This window comes from Oryzias melastigma, linkage group LG8 (assembly GCF_002922805.2).
Source record: "Oryzias melastigma strain HK-1 linkage group LG8, ASM292280v2, whole genome shotgun sequence".
NCBI lineage: Eukaryota > Metazoa > Chordata > Actinopteri > Beloniformes > Adrianichthyidae > Oryzias > Oryzias melastigma.
In genome coordinates, this window is record NC_050519.1 from 8510991 (window position 1) to 8526321 (window position 15331).

Sequence of the window (15331 nt, forward strand, 5' to 3'; positions counted from 1 at the left end):
GGGGGGGATCTGCTGTCACCTTTAGATGCTCAATTAGTCTGTGGTTAAAATGGAGAGAAGAAGAAGAAGAGGTGCAGCGAGCTTTTGTTTTTATTTATGCTTTCCCTCTGATTTACTCCATGCAGGAAATCGTGATTGAAGCATTTGGATGAATTCTGAAAATAAATTAGAATAAAATGAGTTAGGAAAAAAAAAAAGAAAAAAAGAGATCTGTTTCCTAGCAACATCAAATCATTTTGTTATTCTAGTGCTGTGCTTCTGAGTGTGTGTGTGTGTTTTGGAGACAGAGAAAAGAAGAACTGAAAGAGATATGTTCATTCTGTATGTCTATGTATGGAATTATGAAATCTAAAGAGTCAGCCTGCTCTTCGCTTTGATCAATCTCTGCTTTCTGATGATTGACCAGAGCTCCACAAGATCCCATCTGCAGAAAGTGGAACATTCCTGGATGTAAAGTTGACAAGAGATAGATTAGATTTTTGTCTTAATCTGAGATTTAAAGTGAGCTTTAGACAAAACGAGCCAAACCGAAAATGGAAAAATATTCATGTGCTTAAGGATTTTCCATTACTGTTCTTTTGATTAAGCTTAGTTTAGTTTTTCTGGTTTGGGGACATCAAAGAAACCCCAAACCACCACAAATTTGATCTATTTTAAAAGCATTCTTAGTAAGGATTGGTATATGTCTTTTTTTCCAACCAGTTACTGATATTTCTTCTGCAATTGTGGCAGACAGGCGATATTTTAAGTTTCTACAGTAAACAAAGTTTAGATTATTTTATTTACTTTTCTTTTACTGTATTATCACATTGTTCTTGACTTCTTTAACGTACAGCATGGGATCTCATATGAATGTGTGTTACTTTAAAAAGGCCATACAATGAAAAATCAACCTTTTGAGATTTTAAGTGTATTATACTCTTCAACTCTCACTATTAATTTCTAAGTAATCCTCTAAAAACTGCATTCTCAACAGCAGCCCCTCCCATACTCACGAAAACAAGTGGGTCCTCCCGTGCTGATGTCACAGAGTGAGACAACCCCTTTCAGGAAGAGTCTGCTCTGCCAGCTCCGCCCCCAGACTGATCTTTAGCAAAACGTTATTTTACTATCGACTCTGAGAAAAAGTGGTTCCTCTTGTATCAGATCTGCAGAGAAAACAACAGCTCGTAAGACTATGTCTTTTAAATGGAGAAAATGTTTTTTTAGGCTGTGAGAGGTTTAGGATTTTGTTCAAAAGAAGAGCGTGCTTGTCAGAAATGGTTATCTTCAGGAGCGCACGATGGACCAATCAGAAACTTTTTGTCTGTTATCGCCACTTCACAGATGACTGTTTTGATAATCTTGGCCAGTATCAAAGGTGTACACTCTGCTCTTGTGTATAGACACATGCACACCTATAAAAATAGACAGCAGTACGACAATCTGTAATAAATTCATTGTTGGAAATGAAACTTTTCATTTACCAGTCATAAACATCCTGCAAATATCTTTGAGGTCGCTGTGATACTTTATGCACTTCAAATTCCGGATCGGACTGTGAGTGAAGAGTGTACAGCTAAAAAAAAATCCACTTCCGAAGTTTGGAGATTGTTTGTTTGCATGTGTGGACACGTGCAGGCACGCAGAGGAACAATAACTCTAGGATGACGTTGTGAAATCGAGTCGTTTTACTTCTAAGTATGAAAAGGCTCCACAAAAATAACTAATATTTCATAAATAATTTCTTTTTAAGATTTCCAATGGTAATATATGGTCATATTAATGGATATAGTTTACTCAGAAAGTAAAAAATCATGGTATGGCCACTTAAAAACTTTGAAAAACATTTACGGCCTTTATTTAATATTTGACATAAGTGTGAATCATAAACTTCCCATCACCACGGATATTAGGAACACCACGTATACTTATTAAAAATAAAATATATCTGATACCAGTCAGAAAAGTTATTGACTGGGACTGTAAACATAAACTTCCAAGTGCCAAGGATCTATTCATAACAACTATACATTTAAAAAATAAAGTGCCTCTGTAAACAGTCAGAACTATTTGAAAGTATTTTTTTTCATATTGGACCAATAACAAACTTAAATTATGCAAATATTGTCCAATACATATACTGGCACCGATATGTCGCCCATCCCTAGTTCTTTGTATTCTTTTAATTATGATTTTGGCTTTGTTTTTTGTTTTTTTGTTTTTTTTTGCCAAAATCAAAATAATTTGTTATTTTATTGGACATAGTTTCTGCAGAGTGGCAGGAGTTATTTTTTAATTTGACTCTGAGTTGTGGGCGGGACTGTTGCCATGGAGCGACCCCGTCCCCTCTTCCTCTCCCCATTGCTGAGAGATCTCATGTTAGCTTAGCCCTTACTAACATTAGCAGTGCAACAAAATGGAATATTGTAGCTATCCAGCTGTACAGTTTGGAGCCAGATGTCAACTCAGACGAGGAAAACAATATCTAGTCGTCTACAAGTGGATGCATTTTCATCTACTCCTGATTCACAGGGATTTGAATAAAGAAATACTCAGAAATGATTATTTAAGCTTGATTTTCTTTATATATGTCCTTCTTCATGGGAAAAAGGCCACAAGAACATTGTAAAAACATCATTTTCATCAGAGTGGGTCTTTACTGTAGCACTTTGTAGACCATCATAGCTGCTCCACACAAGGTTTCACCCAATTAGGATAAAAGCGTCCAAATCCAGTTGGACTGGAGTTGACACCAGCGACACTGAGCCAGCTCCCCTCTGCATGGCTGCCATTACACCCCCCCTCCCACAAACCCTGTGTGGAGTCGGTGGGTTGCCGGGATGGGCCGCTAACGACGCCTGCTGCGATGCATGACGCCAAGAAAAGAGTGGGCTGGGTCTCAGTGGAGAGCGCTTCTGGGTAATGCGATGCTGCTGGCTGACAGATTAGGAGGAGGGCAGGAGCAGGGAGGGTGGGACCGACACGGCAGCCGATCCCGCCGGTTCTGCCGCGGCTCACATCGGGGCGCGCTCATTTCCATACAGGCCAGGAGGAAGGCCTCCCCCGCCGGGAGATCCGGGAGGAGGCAGAGGTTGGGGTGAAGTTTCGGAAAGCAAGGGGGATTCCCAAGGTGTTCAGCCGGCAACTCTGCCCCCCGAATACGCCGGTGTCACCATGACAACCCGGGCTGGTGGGTGTCCAGGGATTCACTCGCACCTGGAGGAAACAGAGATTTGCATTTTGCACACAGCCCTACTCATCAAAGCGGAATCACATGAGTCATACAGAGTGTAAAAATTTAGAAATGGTTGAGTGCAGGACCAAGTCAGTTTGATAAATAATAGAACGCTGCAGGGGGCGCGGTCGAGTTCAGAAAATGATCACACGTTAAATGTTGAAGTTGTCACTGATAATCATAAATATTTTACAGAGAAATTACTTTTTTTTTCAATTTTCTGAAAATCTCCTCCTTCCTTTTGGCAGGATTTCAGGGGAAAGCTTGGAGTTCTTCGGCCGTATGAACGCCATCCTGCAGAAACAGGAGAACATGATGCGGGCCGCCCAGGTGGAGGTAACCCACACCCGGTTCCCACCGCTCCATCTGCTGCACGCCTCAAACATGTACAGTTTGTGTCACGAGCGGACCTCAGCTGTCTCCCGGCCCACCACCGCGGCCGCTATGACGTCCGTGGACAGAAGGAGCGGGTTAAACGGCGAGCTCGGAGGACCGAGAGCTCAGCTGTGACGAGCTGCTGTCCATGAATATGCTCCGCCTCCAATGCCAGAAGCAGCGACGTTTCACTGAAAGAAAGTCATAACTTCACACTCAAACTGTCGCTTGTCAGCTCCGAAAACTGTTGATCCTGATCAACGCAGAGAGAAGATCCACATATAATCCCATTCATCACTGGCAAATGAAGAAAACAGGCTTAAAAACTCAAATAGCTGAAAGTCACTTTTACTTATTTACATTTTCTTTCAAATTTAGAACATATATTCCCTTAATTTACACCAAATTTCACTATTCTACACCTCAAAGGAACAGTATTTACCTAATATTTTATTTTGAAAAGATTATTTCCTCCGTCAAGCATTTTTAAATTATATAAAAATAGTTTGGAATAAATATAAGTGTGTTTAAATAAGTTAAAAATCATTTTAAAAAATGGACATCAGACCTCTTGTTCGCTTGTTATAGGGCGCTTATGGCACTAGAGTCACATGTTGCTTTAGCTTTAATGAAAAATGCACAATTGAATAAATAAGAGATTAGTTCGTTAAGTTTTGTCCTCTCTGTTTAGATTTTTAACATGCCAAGCAACTAAGCAAAAAAACTTAATTTATTGTCAGAAATGGTCTTTAAATTTATGTTTTTAATTTATACTAAGTTAAATAATAGTCTAAACGTTTTTTTTTTTTCTGCAAAGTTTTGCCCAAATGTGGTTTAAAATGATTGAAAATGATTTAGAGTTGTGTGTTTTCAGTAAAAAAAACTTAGAATATTCTAAGTGTTTTGAGTTTTTTTATAGATTTTACTAAAATGGTGTTTATATTTTAGATTAAAATACCCAAAAAATAAAATATGTCATGCCTGACTGTCCTGCATTTTTAATATAAGAAAAGCTGCTGCAGCAGGAGGACCTTTTTTGACACAGATGAATTTTATTTTGAAAGGAACTAGTGTTCGCTACTATCAAAAGTAAAAAAAAAAAAGTTGCAACCGTTACATATAGAAAGACACTGTTGTAATTCAATTATTGTCATTTTAATATTGTAATTGTTGCCAAAAATCATACATATTGTGCATTTTTAAACAATAAAGTGGGACTTTGTGTCTCTCATTTGGTTGTGGTTTGTAAAAAACTAGACCAAATGGCTCTTTTACTATGAAAGGTTGCAGTTATTTTATAAATTACATTTCATTTTCTGCTGTTAGTTTTGAAACCTTCAGTAAAACACATTCATCTGCACATACCTTTTTAATGTTTTTGTTCTTACTAGTAAACATGTTGCTTGTTATTTTTGTGCACCTTTGCTTCGCTTGTTTGTGTTGTTTTTTTTCATGTATGTGTGTCTGACTCCTTCCTTTTCTGCATCTTCCTGCATGCACTTTGCATAAAACTCTCACCTGTCGCTGTAATTGGCTTGTTGAAATGTTTTGCCACACTTTTGCATTTGTATTCAGATGTTTAAGGGTTGTTGTGCATATTTTGCTCCGTTTAGATCCCTCCGGAATATTTCTGTGGAGTTTGACTCGATCTCTTCCCATTGAAACGCTTCCGTTTTCCCTTTAGATTCAACTCCTGATGGATTTCTTTGTTTGTTACGGCTCATTCTTCTGCTAAGTACACACTTAGAGTGATTTTAGATGTTAGAAAATATGTTAATATTGGATTTAGAGAAAAAAAGCTGTGGATTCATCCCAGACCATCACACTCCCACCCTCATGCTGTGTAACAAGTATACAACTACTGTGGTTTTAGTTGTTAGAAAAGATGTTAAATATACAGGTTTACACTCATTGGCCACTTTTTTAGGTACACCTGTCCAACGACTCGTTAACTTGTTAACAACCATCTCTAGGGTTTACAGAGAATGGTCAGAAAAAGAGAAAATATCCACTTAGTAGCAGTTCTATTGATGTCAAAGGTCAAAGGAGAATGGCCAGACTGGTTCCTATCTGAGTATTGTTGGGGACCATGTCCATCCCTTTATGACCACGTCTTCTGATGGCTACTTCCAGCAGGATAAGGTACCATGTCATAAAGCTGGAATCATTTCAGTTTGATCTCTAGAACATGACAATGAGTTCACTGTACTCCAAAGGCCTCCACAGTCACCCCAATAGAGCACCTTTGGGATGTCAATATGGATCAACCTTTACGAGGAATGTTTCCAGTCCTTTGTTGAATTTAAAGCCTTAATTCCACTGGTCTGGTCCGGTATTTTGAGCGTTTCCATTATAAAATGGACCCATAATACAGGATCAAATAGTACCTCTTGAGGGCCCTCATCTGTTGTAGGTCCATTGATGGAATGGGGCGGTTGGGGCAGAGCCGCTGTTACCACCTGTTGATTGGTAGAAAGTGTTGACGACATTAGAAAGAGCCAATACAGCACTAAGCTAGCATTTCCGTTTTCCTCTTTATCGTATAGAACCGTACTAGATCGCTCAGTGGAAACAAGGCTTATGTCACCAAGGAGTTCGAGTGCAAAAGGGTCAACATAGTACTAACTAGATCAGGGGTAGGGAACCCTGGTCCTCGAGAGCCACATTCATACATGTTTTCCGATATACCCAAGGGTAACTGTTTGAGTCCCTACTCATGTCAATTACCTGGTTCAGGTATGTCCAGCCAATAAGAACATGCCAGAGCAGGTATATTGGAAATCGTGTAGGAAGGCGGCTCACGAGGACCAGGGTTCCCTACCCCTAAGCTAGGTATACCTAATAAAATGGCCGGTGAGTGTATAGCAGCAAGCTATTTCATCCCAAACCATAACACTCCCACAGTCATGCTATGCAACAATCCAGTTTTTATAGGGATGAATTGAAAAATAAAGAAAAAAAAACAGCCTTTGAGCAGAAGGGCCTCATGAGGAAATGTAAAAGTCAGAAGGGAAATATTTTGTGCAATTTTAGTTGTTTCTTAGAATTTGCAGAGTAAATGTGTTCACGCTGATGACTGTTGTACGTTCTTTTGTTTCTCTTGTCTGTGTTGCCTGCTGGGTAATTGTGGCCATTTTTCCTTTTTCCTTGAGTAGCATAAAATATCGACTAAGTTTCTTTGCAGCCCCCACCGTTCAACGAGTTCATGTTTTGTTTTGACTATAATGCTTTGTCTCCCCCCTCACCTCCCAGAGTCAAAGAGGGGCCAGCACAGTGGCGCCCCCTCAGGAGCATGTGGACCAGTCTTTTATCCCCGAAAGAATCAGCAGGACGGAGGTTTGTGTTTCCCTTTATTTCCCCTCATCCGTCTTCAGCAGGGATTATATTCTAAAAGCTCCAGTAACAGTTGCAGCCTTTATTCCCGCTCTGGATGTGCTGCAGAGCAAAAAGCATGAAGAGAAAGAGAAAAACCTACATTTACTTTCTGAAAGGCGGTTATTAAGTGGAGTGTGTTTTTACGTAGCTGGATCTGCTTTATGAGGAGGCTGTGTACACGGTGGTCAACAGGGTCGGCGTTCCTTCGCCCGAACACGTGAAGAGTGACGAGGAGCTGTTTGCTTACCTGCGGAAGGTACCTGTCTGCCTTTTGATCTACCTGCCCTGCATGATTAAGGAACTCATCTGCCGAGCAGACTGCTGCTGCGTTAAATATCTGTCAGAGGCGCCAGTGGCAGCCTTTCAGAAAGCATTATTTGTTGTGAGGAGGCTGTAAGAATCCGAGCAGATGTCCTTGGCTCAAAACTGATTAAACATCAAAGCCCACTCATACTGTGTGCTGATATTCAGCTGTGACGCCGTCACACTGAAACACTGTAGCCTCTCCTGCTTTTTTCAACAGCTTATAGGTAACAAGCACTGAGATGGAATTGAAGTCCTTCTAGAGACATTTCACTGACTTTCTGAGTGGATTTCTGTTCACTTTAGGAGGTGATTTTAATGAGGAAATAGCTTTGATGAATAAAATGATCTGTTATCTTTTCAAGGTGTTTGATATGGGTGAAGAAGAGCATGAGATCATTCTTCAGAAAGTTCAAGAATCGAAGGTGAGGTGTTCTCGACCAGATTAAAAATAATGGGAAGCCATAATAATTATAATAAGTAAATATTTAACAGAATTATCAAAAAAATATATACATTTTGCAAATTTATTGTAAAAATGTGTGAAAGTTTTGTCTGAAATTGATTAAATCGTAATAATTTACCTTTTTAAAAAACTTTTTTGAACCTTATTGTTTTTGAAATACTGAGCAAAGTATGCCCCAAATAATAAGACAGTGCTCAAATCCTTCCAAACCTTTTGTACACTTTGAAACTAGTAAACGTTTACCTTCAGATACTGACCCTATTCAAACTTAAAAATGTTCAACAACTAGAGAGTTTTTGCATTTAGCTTTTATTGTGACAGCATGCTAGCCATTTTTGGCTAGTTTAGACATGTTTCCATTTTTTAGCTAATTTGGAGTGTAGCTAACATTTTAGCATTATGGTAGCAGTTTTTGGCAAATTTAGACATGTTTTTTAGCTAATTTGGAGTGAAGCTAACATTTTAGCATTATGGTAGCAGTTTTTGGCTAATTTAGACATGTTTCCATTTTTTAGCTAATTTGGAGTCAAGCTATCATTTTAGTTTTATGCTAGCAGTATTTTTTGGCAAATTTAGCATTTAGCTAATATTTTAGCAAGCTTTCAGATTCACCATCTTCAGCTAACTGCTTTGGTGTCTCTAGCGGCCTCATACAGCTTTTAGCCTTCATCTGTGCATTATCGCAGGTAATGCAGTTTTTTAAAGTTATAAATACATCCTTTTAATATGTCATTCCTGCTAAAAAACCTAACTGTTGAGAACTTGCATACAGTAAACACTAGTGCTGGGAGATATGGAAAAAACTTAACACGATATAAATTTTTTATATCACATTAATGATGTAGATCACGATATACCACAATAAAGTATATTTTCAGGTTTTCTCAGAAAAAAAAAATATCAAAAAATATCACTTCTTACTTTTCTCCGACTTTATTTTATCAACATGTAACTGAATAGTCACAAATGAGGAAAATTTTTTAAAGTGCACAACAGTTTAAAGTTTCTTGGAAAAAACGCGTTTGCACAAAATTCAGCAATAAAAATGAAACAAATAAAAATGATAGAAGAGAAACTGCACTGTAGACACTTTTCTATCGCCCACATATGTATTGTCATATTGCCCAGCACTGGTAAACACTCTTAAATTGCTAAATTAGCATTTTTTTAAACTGCATATAGTGCATGCCAGTATTTTTCCCCCTTTTAAAAAATGTTTTTTACTTTGGTCTGAGCATATTATTTTCTCAGCTGGAGTGTAGTGGTTCCTGCGAAGATGCTTTTTGTTGTGAAAACAGTAATTTCCAAAAAGCCTCGTTTAGTCAGATTTTAGTTCTTTTACTCAAAGCCCAGGAATTCTCCGATAATAACTATCCAGAACTGCGGGCTTTTGAAGCGGTCACACACTGAGTTTTTCTTCGTTACACAAGAAATTGATTCCGCCCGTTTCGGACTGGCGGTGCATGCTGATGTGGTTTTGGAGGAGTTGCAGCGGCGTTGTGGTGGAAGTATTTCATTTTTTCTTTCATTCTTTTTTTTATTACAGCGAGCCACTTTTTCCTTGAGAGTTTCGGTCATGAAAGCAAAAAATCTAATGGCCAAGGATGCAAACGGTGAGCAGAAAAAACATGGAGAAGAATGATAACACATTCCAGTAAATGTGTTTTTTGTGCAACCTGAGTGAAATCTCATTCCTTCTTTAAAGTGAAAGTTCATCTGCTTCCACAGGTTACAGTGACCCCTACTGCATGCTGGGAATCCTGGTGGGCCAAAGCCCCCGGGAAACGGAGGAGAAGAAGGAGAGGAAGTTCAGCTTCAGGAAGAGGAGGGAAAAACTGGAGAAACGCTCCAGTACCAAGGAGGTGCTGCCTGCCCGGTGCATCCAGGTGACCGAGGTCAAGCCGGAGACTCTCAACCCGGTGTGGGACGAGCACTTCGTGTTGTGAGTTACTTTTTTTTTTTTTCTTCTTTTCACATTAGTGTCATAGAACAGGTTCACAGTTTCATTTGTTTCGCACTAACGCCTGAAGCTGTTAATTATCAGTGAGAGCAGAACCAGACACAGACAACACATTCACCAATGACTTCTGCTTTGTCGTTTAGTGAGATAGACGATGTCAACAGCGACCTTTTGCATCTGGACATCTGGTAAGATTACATCTTCATGATCACGTGTTTTTTTTTAAATTAATTTACAAAGTAATCAAAATTTCTTTTACTTTTTAATGTTTTTTCAGTTTTTTTGTAAGAAAAATGTTAACATGACTGTAGGTACTTTTGACGTTTTGATCTATTAGTGTTTTGTGTTTTGATAGGACTAGCTGTTAAAATCCCTATTTACCACTCCAACTGCAGAGTTTTGAGTTGTTTGGAGTTCCCTCAGATTTCTACAGCGGGACACATCGTCAGTTGTGTACCTCAGCGTCATAGGGTGTTTCGGCCTTTTATCACAATACACCCTCTTCTGAGGTAGGCCCACCACAGGTTGATCAAGCCTGGGCGTGTGTCCCGCTGTTATTTAGTTGTTTTTGCTGTCCAGGCCATGTCACTCCTCTTCAGCCACAACCACTGGCTTGCCCTCTCGGTGGTGTTGGTCAGCTCCTTAATGGCCTGTCTATGTGCCCGTCCTCGGATTCCAACTTCTCTGAGGAGCTTGGCTGTCGAACTGGCTACAAAGCCCCTGCACCCCACCTCCACGGGACGCACCCTGACTTTCCATTTTCTGTCTTCTGCCTCAGCCGCCAGGTCAGAGTAGCGTAGTTTCTTGCGTTCATAGGCTTCATCAAGGGAATCCTCCCAAGGAACTGTCAGTTCTATAATATACACAACTCGGCAAGAGTTTGACCAGAGGACAAGGTCGGGACGCAATGTGGTTGTTGCAATCTCTGAGGGGAAGACGAGTCTCCGGTCTAGGTCGACTTGCATCTGCCAGTCTCTGGCTGCGTTCAGGGGGGTAAGCTCAGGGTACGGGGGTATACTCCTCGGCCTCCCCCCTTCGCAAATAAATGGTGGTGGGGGTCGCCTATTCTGGCTGTGGCAGGGTTGGGCATTGATGTGCACTCTCTTGCACTCCAGTGTGTTGGCTAGACATCTCAGGACCTGGTTGTGTCTCCATGTATATCTGCCTTGTGTGAGGCAGATCTTACAGCCCACTAAAATGTGCTTGAGTGTTGCGGCAGATGTGCAGAGGGGGCATGCCGGATCTTTTCCAAGCCACAAGTGCAGGTTTGCAGGAGAGGGTAGTACATCATAAGTCGCTCGGATGATGAAACTTAATCTGTTGGATTCCATGTTCCAAAGCTCACTCCATGTGAGCTTCCTCTTTTCAACTCCCTCCCACCTCACCCAGCCGCCCTGTTTTGCTTGGGCCACGGCTTGGATGCGTCTGGCTGCTTCCTCCTGTTGGCGTACCTCGTCTACCACCATGTCCCGACGTTCTGTTGCAGATGCCTTTTGCCAGAGAGGAGCTACAGTTCCAAACCCAAAACCTCTTCTGTCGCCTTGGACATGGCCCACTATGTCACGATGACGAAGAGCAGATTTGGCCTGCAGTACAGCTGTACCAGGGGTCCACTTCCTTCCAGTTGCCAGGACAGGGGCAGCACCTCTCACCACTGGGTCTTTGGAATCTGAGAGGGACATGTCCAACCTCACTTTGGCACACTTAAACTCTTCAACCAAACTGGGGACTGGTAATGAAAGGACTCCATCACTGTAAAGGCCAACACTGCTAAGACAGTTGGGTACTCCAAGCCACTTCCTCACATAAGAGTTCACAAGCCTTTCCAGACGATTGGCATGGCTAAGTGAGACCTCGTACATGGTTAAGGGCCAGATGAGTCTGGGTAGCAGCCCAAACTGGTAACACCAGAGCTTCAGTTTTCCTGGCAGTGATGTATTGTCTATTTTCTTAAGGCAATCGGCTGTGTTCTGTCGGAGTTGCTCCACTTGCTGGGTGTCTTTTAGGTCTGCGTTATACCATCGCCCCAAGCTTTTGATCGGTTTCTCCAAGATCGTTGGAATCGGTTCATCCCTGATGTAAAACTGCTCATTTACAACTTGGCCTTTGACAACAGAGATGCTTCGTGATTTTCCTGGCTTGAACTCCATTCTTGCCCATTGTATGTTTTCCTGCAGTTTCTGAAGCAATCGTCTAGTGCATGGTTTTGTTGTTGTAATAAGGGTCATATCATCCATATAGGCTCTTATTGGTGGAAGACGCAGGTCGCTGTTGATCTTCTCACCTCCCACTACCCACCGGGATGCCCGTATGACTATCTCCATTGCCATAACGAAAGCCAAGGGGGAGATTGTACAGCCTGCCATGATGCCGATTTCCAGATGCTGCCAATTAGTCGTCATGTTCTCATATGTGACGCAGAACTGGAGATCCTGGAAGTAGTTTCTTATCAACTCTGTGACTTTATATGGTACGCTGAAGTAGTCAAAGGCTGTCCACAGGATGTTATGAGGAACTGAGCCAAATGCGTTTGCAAGGTCTAAGAAAACAACATGTAGGTCTCTCCGTTCCTTCTTGGCAGTTTGTATCTGGTGCCAGATGATATTGGTGTGCTCCAGGCATCCTGAAAAACCCTGGACTCCAGCCTTCTGTACAGATGTGTCAACAAAGTTGTTTCGTTGCAAGTAGGTCAAAAGCCTTTGGGCCAGGACACTGAAGAAAATCTTCCCCTCTACATTTAGGAGGCTGATCTGGCGAAACTGGCCGATAGTTGATGAGTCTTTTTCTTTGGGAATCAAGATCCCTCCAGCTCTTCTCCACGCTTTCGGTATCTCTCCCTTCTGCCAAACCACCTTCATCAGCCTCCAGAGATAGTTAAGAACTCTGGGGGTGTTCTTATAAAGCCTATACGGGATGCCATTAGGCCCAGGTGCTGATGCTGCTCTTGCCTTTCTCACAATCTTTTCCACCTCACTCAATGTAGGGGGTCTAATGTCCATTTGATATTTAGGTGCATGGATTGGTGGAATGTCGCTTGGGATGGTGACTGACTCATGCTTTCGATCATCGGAGTAGACTTGTTTCAGGTGCTCTTCGAGCTCTTTTATTGGTGTTATGAGTCTGCCGCTTTTTTCTTGCTCAAAGAGGCCTTTAACAAAGCTGTAGGGATTGTTGTAAAATAGAGACCTTGTCCGTTCTTTCCTTTTCCGTTGTCGCCTAAGCTGTTCTGCTCTTCTTAGCTTTGCAAGACGCCTCTTTATGTCACCCTGCAGCTCTTCTAGTCCCACTCTTTCCATTTCTGTGGCCTTTTTCCACTGCTTTCTCAGCTTCCTCCTTTCTTTGACCAACCTGTCGATTTCCCGTTGCCTCCTGGATTTTGGCTGGATTGGATCTTCTTATATATAGAAATATATATATATATATAATTACACATCTAAATAAAGGATCTCTATTAAAAATTAAATAAAATCTATTGAAAATTGTTAAGAACTGACCTAGTGACAATAATACAGACCTCAGAGGAGGGTAATTGATAGGTGAATTGATAAATCAAGACACAACGATAAGAAGAGTCTGATGGAAAATTCCTGGGCATTGTGATTGACTACAAAGGAAGTTGGAAAGTTAAAAATGATGCTAAAAAATATTAAGGAGTAAAGGTATACTAATGTTACTCAAACAAGACTGCCACGGCGCAACCTCCAAATCTGCCTGGACAGCCCCTGACTAATGTCAAAAGTCATCCAGTCGCCTTTTAATTTGAACTTTTTCTTTAAACCTTCTTTTTCTTAATCCCACCTGCCCAATTTGCTACAAAACTTGCATTTAAGTCACCGCACGGTGGTATTCTGGGATATGTGACCATTTTCTAAGATATTTTCTCAATTACAAGACTATATATGTGCTGTTCTAGTACTACCCTACCTCAAATATGAATTATTCCTATAGGAATAATTCATAAAACAGGTTATTATGAACAACATAGTATAGTTCTGTAAATCCAAATGAAGGATCAAAATGAGTAAAAATGTTTCATAACTTAGAATCTCTAAAAATCTTGGAAAAGGGTAACTTAGAAAATGAGAAGCTAAATAGTATAATGTAAGGACAAAAATAACTTGTGAAGTTGTTTTGATACTAATCTTAGTTTTTTTTTCTTTCTTAAATGATTTTCTTTATGTAAATACTAAATTTTAAAGTGTAAAAATGTACAATAAGATTGGGATAAGACTTACTTCTACCCACTCCTTTACAACCACTTTATCACTTTCTGTTTATTGAATTTATTTTGAGTTTGAAAATAAAAAGATATCAATCAATCAGTCAGTCTTGTACTCCTCCACTCTCAGTTTTCTTGACATAATAATACAGAGCATATTGTGAGATGTACCATTCCTATCCTCAGGGATCATGATGACGACGTGTCAGTCGCTGAGGCCTGCAAGAAACTCAATGAAGTCAGCGGACTTCGAGGGATGGGCAGGTAAAATGGAAACAGGGCGACGGATTCCTATTAATGTACTGAATTACTTTTTATAAGCTCAAAAAAAGAAATCTAGTTAAATTGAAGATGACAGGTGATATTTAGGGGTGTAAGAAAATATTGATTTAGTGAAATATCACGGTACTTTATCTGGCAATACTTGTATTAATTTAAAACACTGCCATAGCGATATTTAATTAATTATTTATAAGCATAAATGTAGTTCAGACTTTTGTTTTCACTTAAATATCAATTATTGTATAATCTTAAGGATTTATAACCACCAGTCTGAAGAAACTTTAAAAAATCCTGGATTAAATTTTTCAAAATGTTTTTTTTTTAAGTTAGAAACATTGCTAAATCATTTTTAAATAAAGGAGTTTTGGCCTTGAAATGACATAAAAAGACAGCTCTGAGTGTTGGGCTTGTGGGAACATAGTTTTAACAGCAGGTAGACGTGGCAGAAAGAGAAATCCTTTTAGCGCTAACAGGTTCTTGAGGAGTCGGAAACCTTTGAGTGACTTCTAAAGAGTTCCATCAATGAGGAAGAGTTTAGCTTCTGCGGAAAACGTTCACCCTGGAATCACCGCAGTGGCTCTGAAGTTGCTATTTTCTCCCAGTGGAAAACTAAAGTTAAATGTTTGAAAATCTAAAAAAAAAAAAAAAAGAAAATGAATCTTCATCTTGAAGGAGATTCTTTGGACTTTCTCAAGAGAAAAACTGAATTCTAGTTGAGTCCAAGCAAAAATTTAAGAGCTGCGCTAGAAAAATGCATCCAATTTATGGTAATTTTCAATTATAATAAATAAAATAAAAAAAATTTAAAAAGTTGTGCAGGAAATTCAACAGTTTCCATGAACCGACACACAACAGGTTGTGACTTTCCACACAGCTGAATGCATGTTTTCTAAAGCAGCTCATTCATCCAGATGGTGAGTTTTTAAACCCATCAATTAAAAGGTAATTTCCATAAAAATAAAGCCAGAAGTCGCAATTAATGAAAGAACATCTGAAAGTTTCTTTCTGTTAAGGTCCCTGGGCAAACCCGGCTCAGGTCTAGGGGAATAAATACGAAAGAAAAACTATACACCAATAGGGATAACAGGAACATGGTTTATTAAATAAAGTAAAATCTGTGTATTGAAAAAAAGA

General features: G+C 40.0%; 1 protein-coding gene across 1 annotated transcript in view; it reads left to right on the forward strand.

Moving 5' to 3' along the window:
* The window catches only part of baiap3 (BAI1 associated protein 3), a 36721-nt gene that overhangs the window by 7618 nt on the left and 13772 nt on the right, over window positions 1–15331 (forward strand). Inside the window, exons 2-9 of the mRNA XM_024272131.2 lie at window positions 3466–3553; window positions 6845–6928; window positions 7116–7223; window positions 7636–7695; window positions 9283–9349; window positions 9465–9678; window positions 9840–9884; window positions 14102–14179. Coding sequence (XP_024127899.1) covers window positions 3466–3553; window positions 6845–6928; window positions 7116–7223; window positions 7636–7695; window positions 9283–9349; window positions 9465–9678; window positions 9840–9884; window positions 14102–14179 — 744 coding nt within the window. The remainder of the gene's footprint in view (window positions 1–3465; window positions 3554–6844; window positions 6929–7115; window positions 7224–7635; window positions 7696–9282; window positions 9350–9464; window positions 9679–9839; window positions 9885–14101; window positions 14180–15331) is intronic.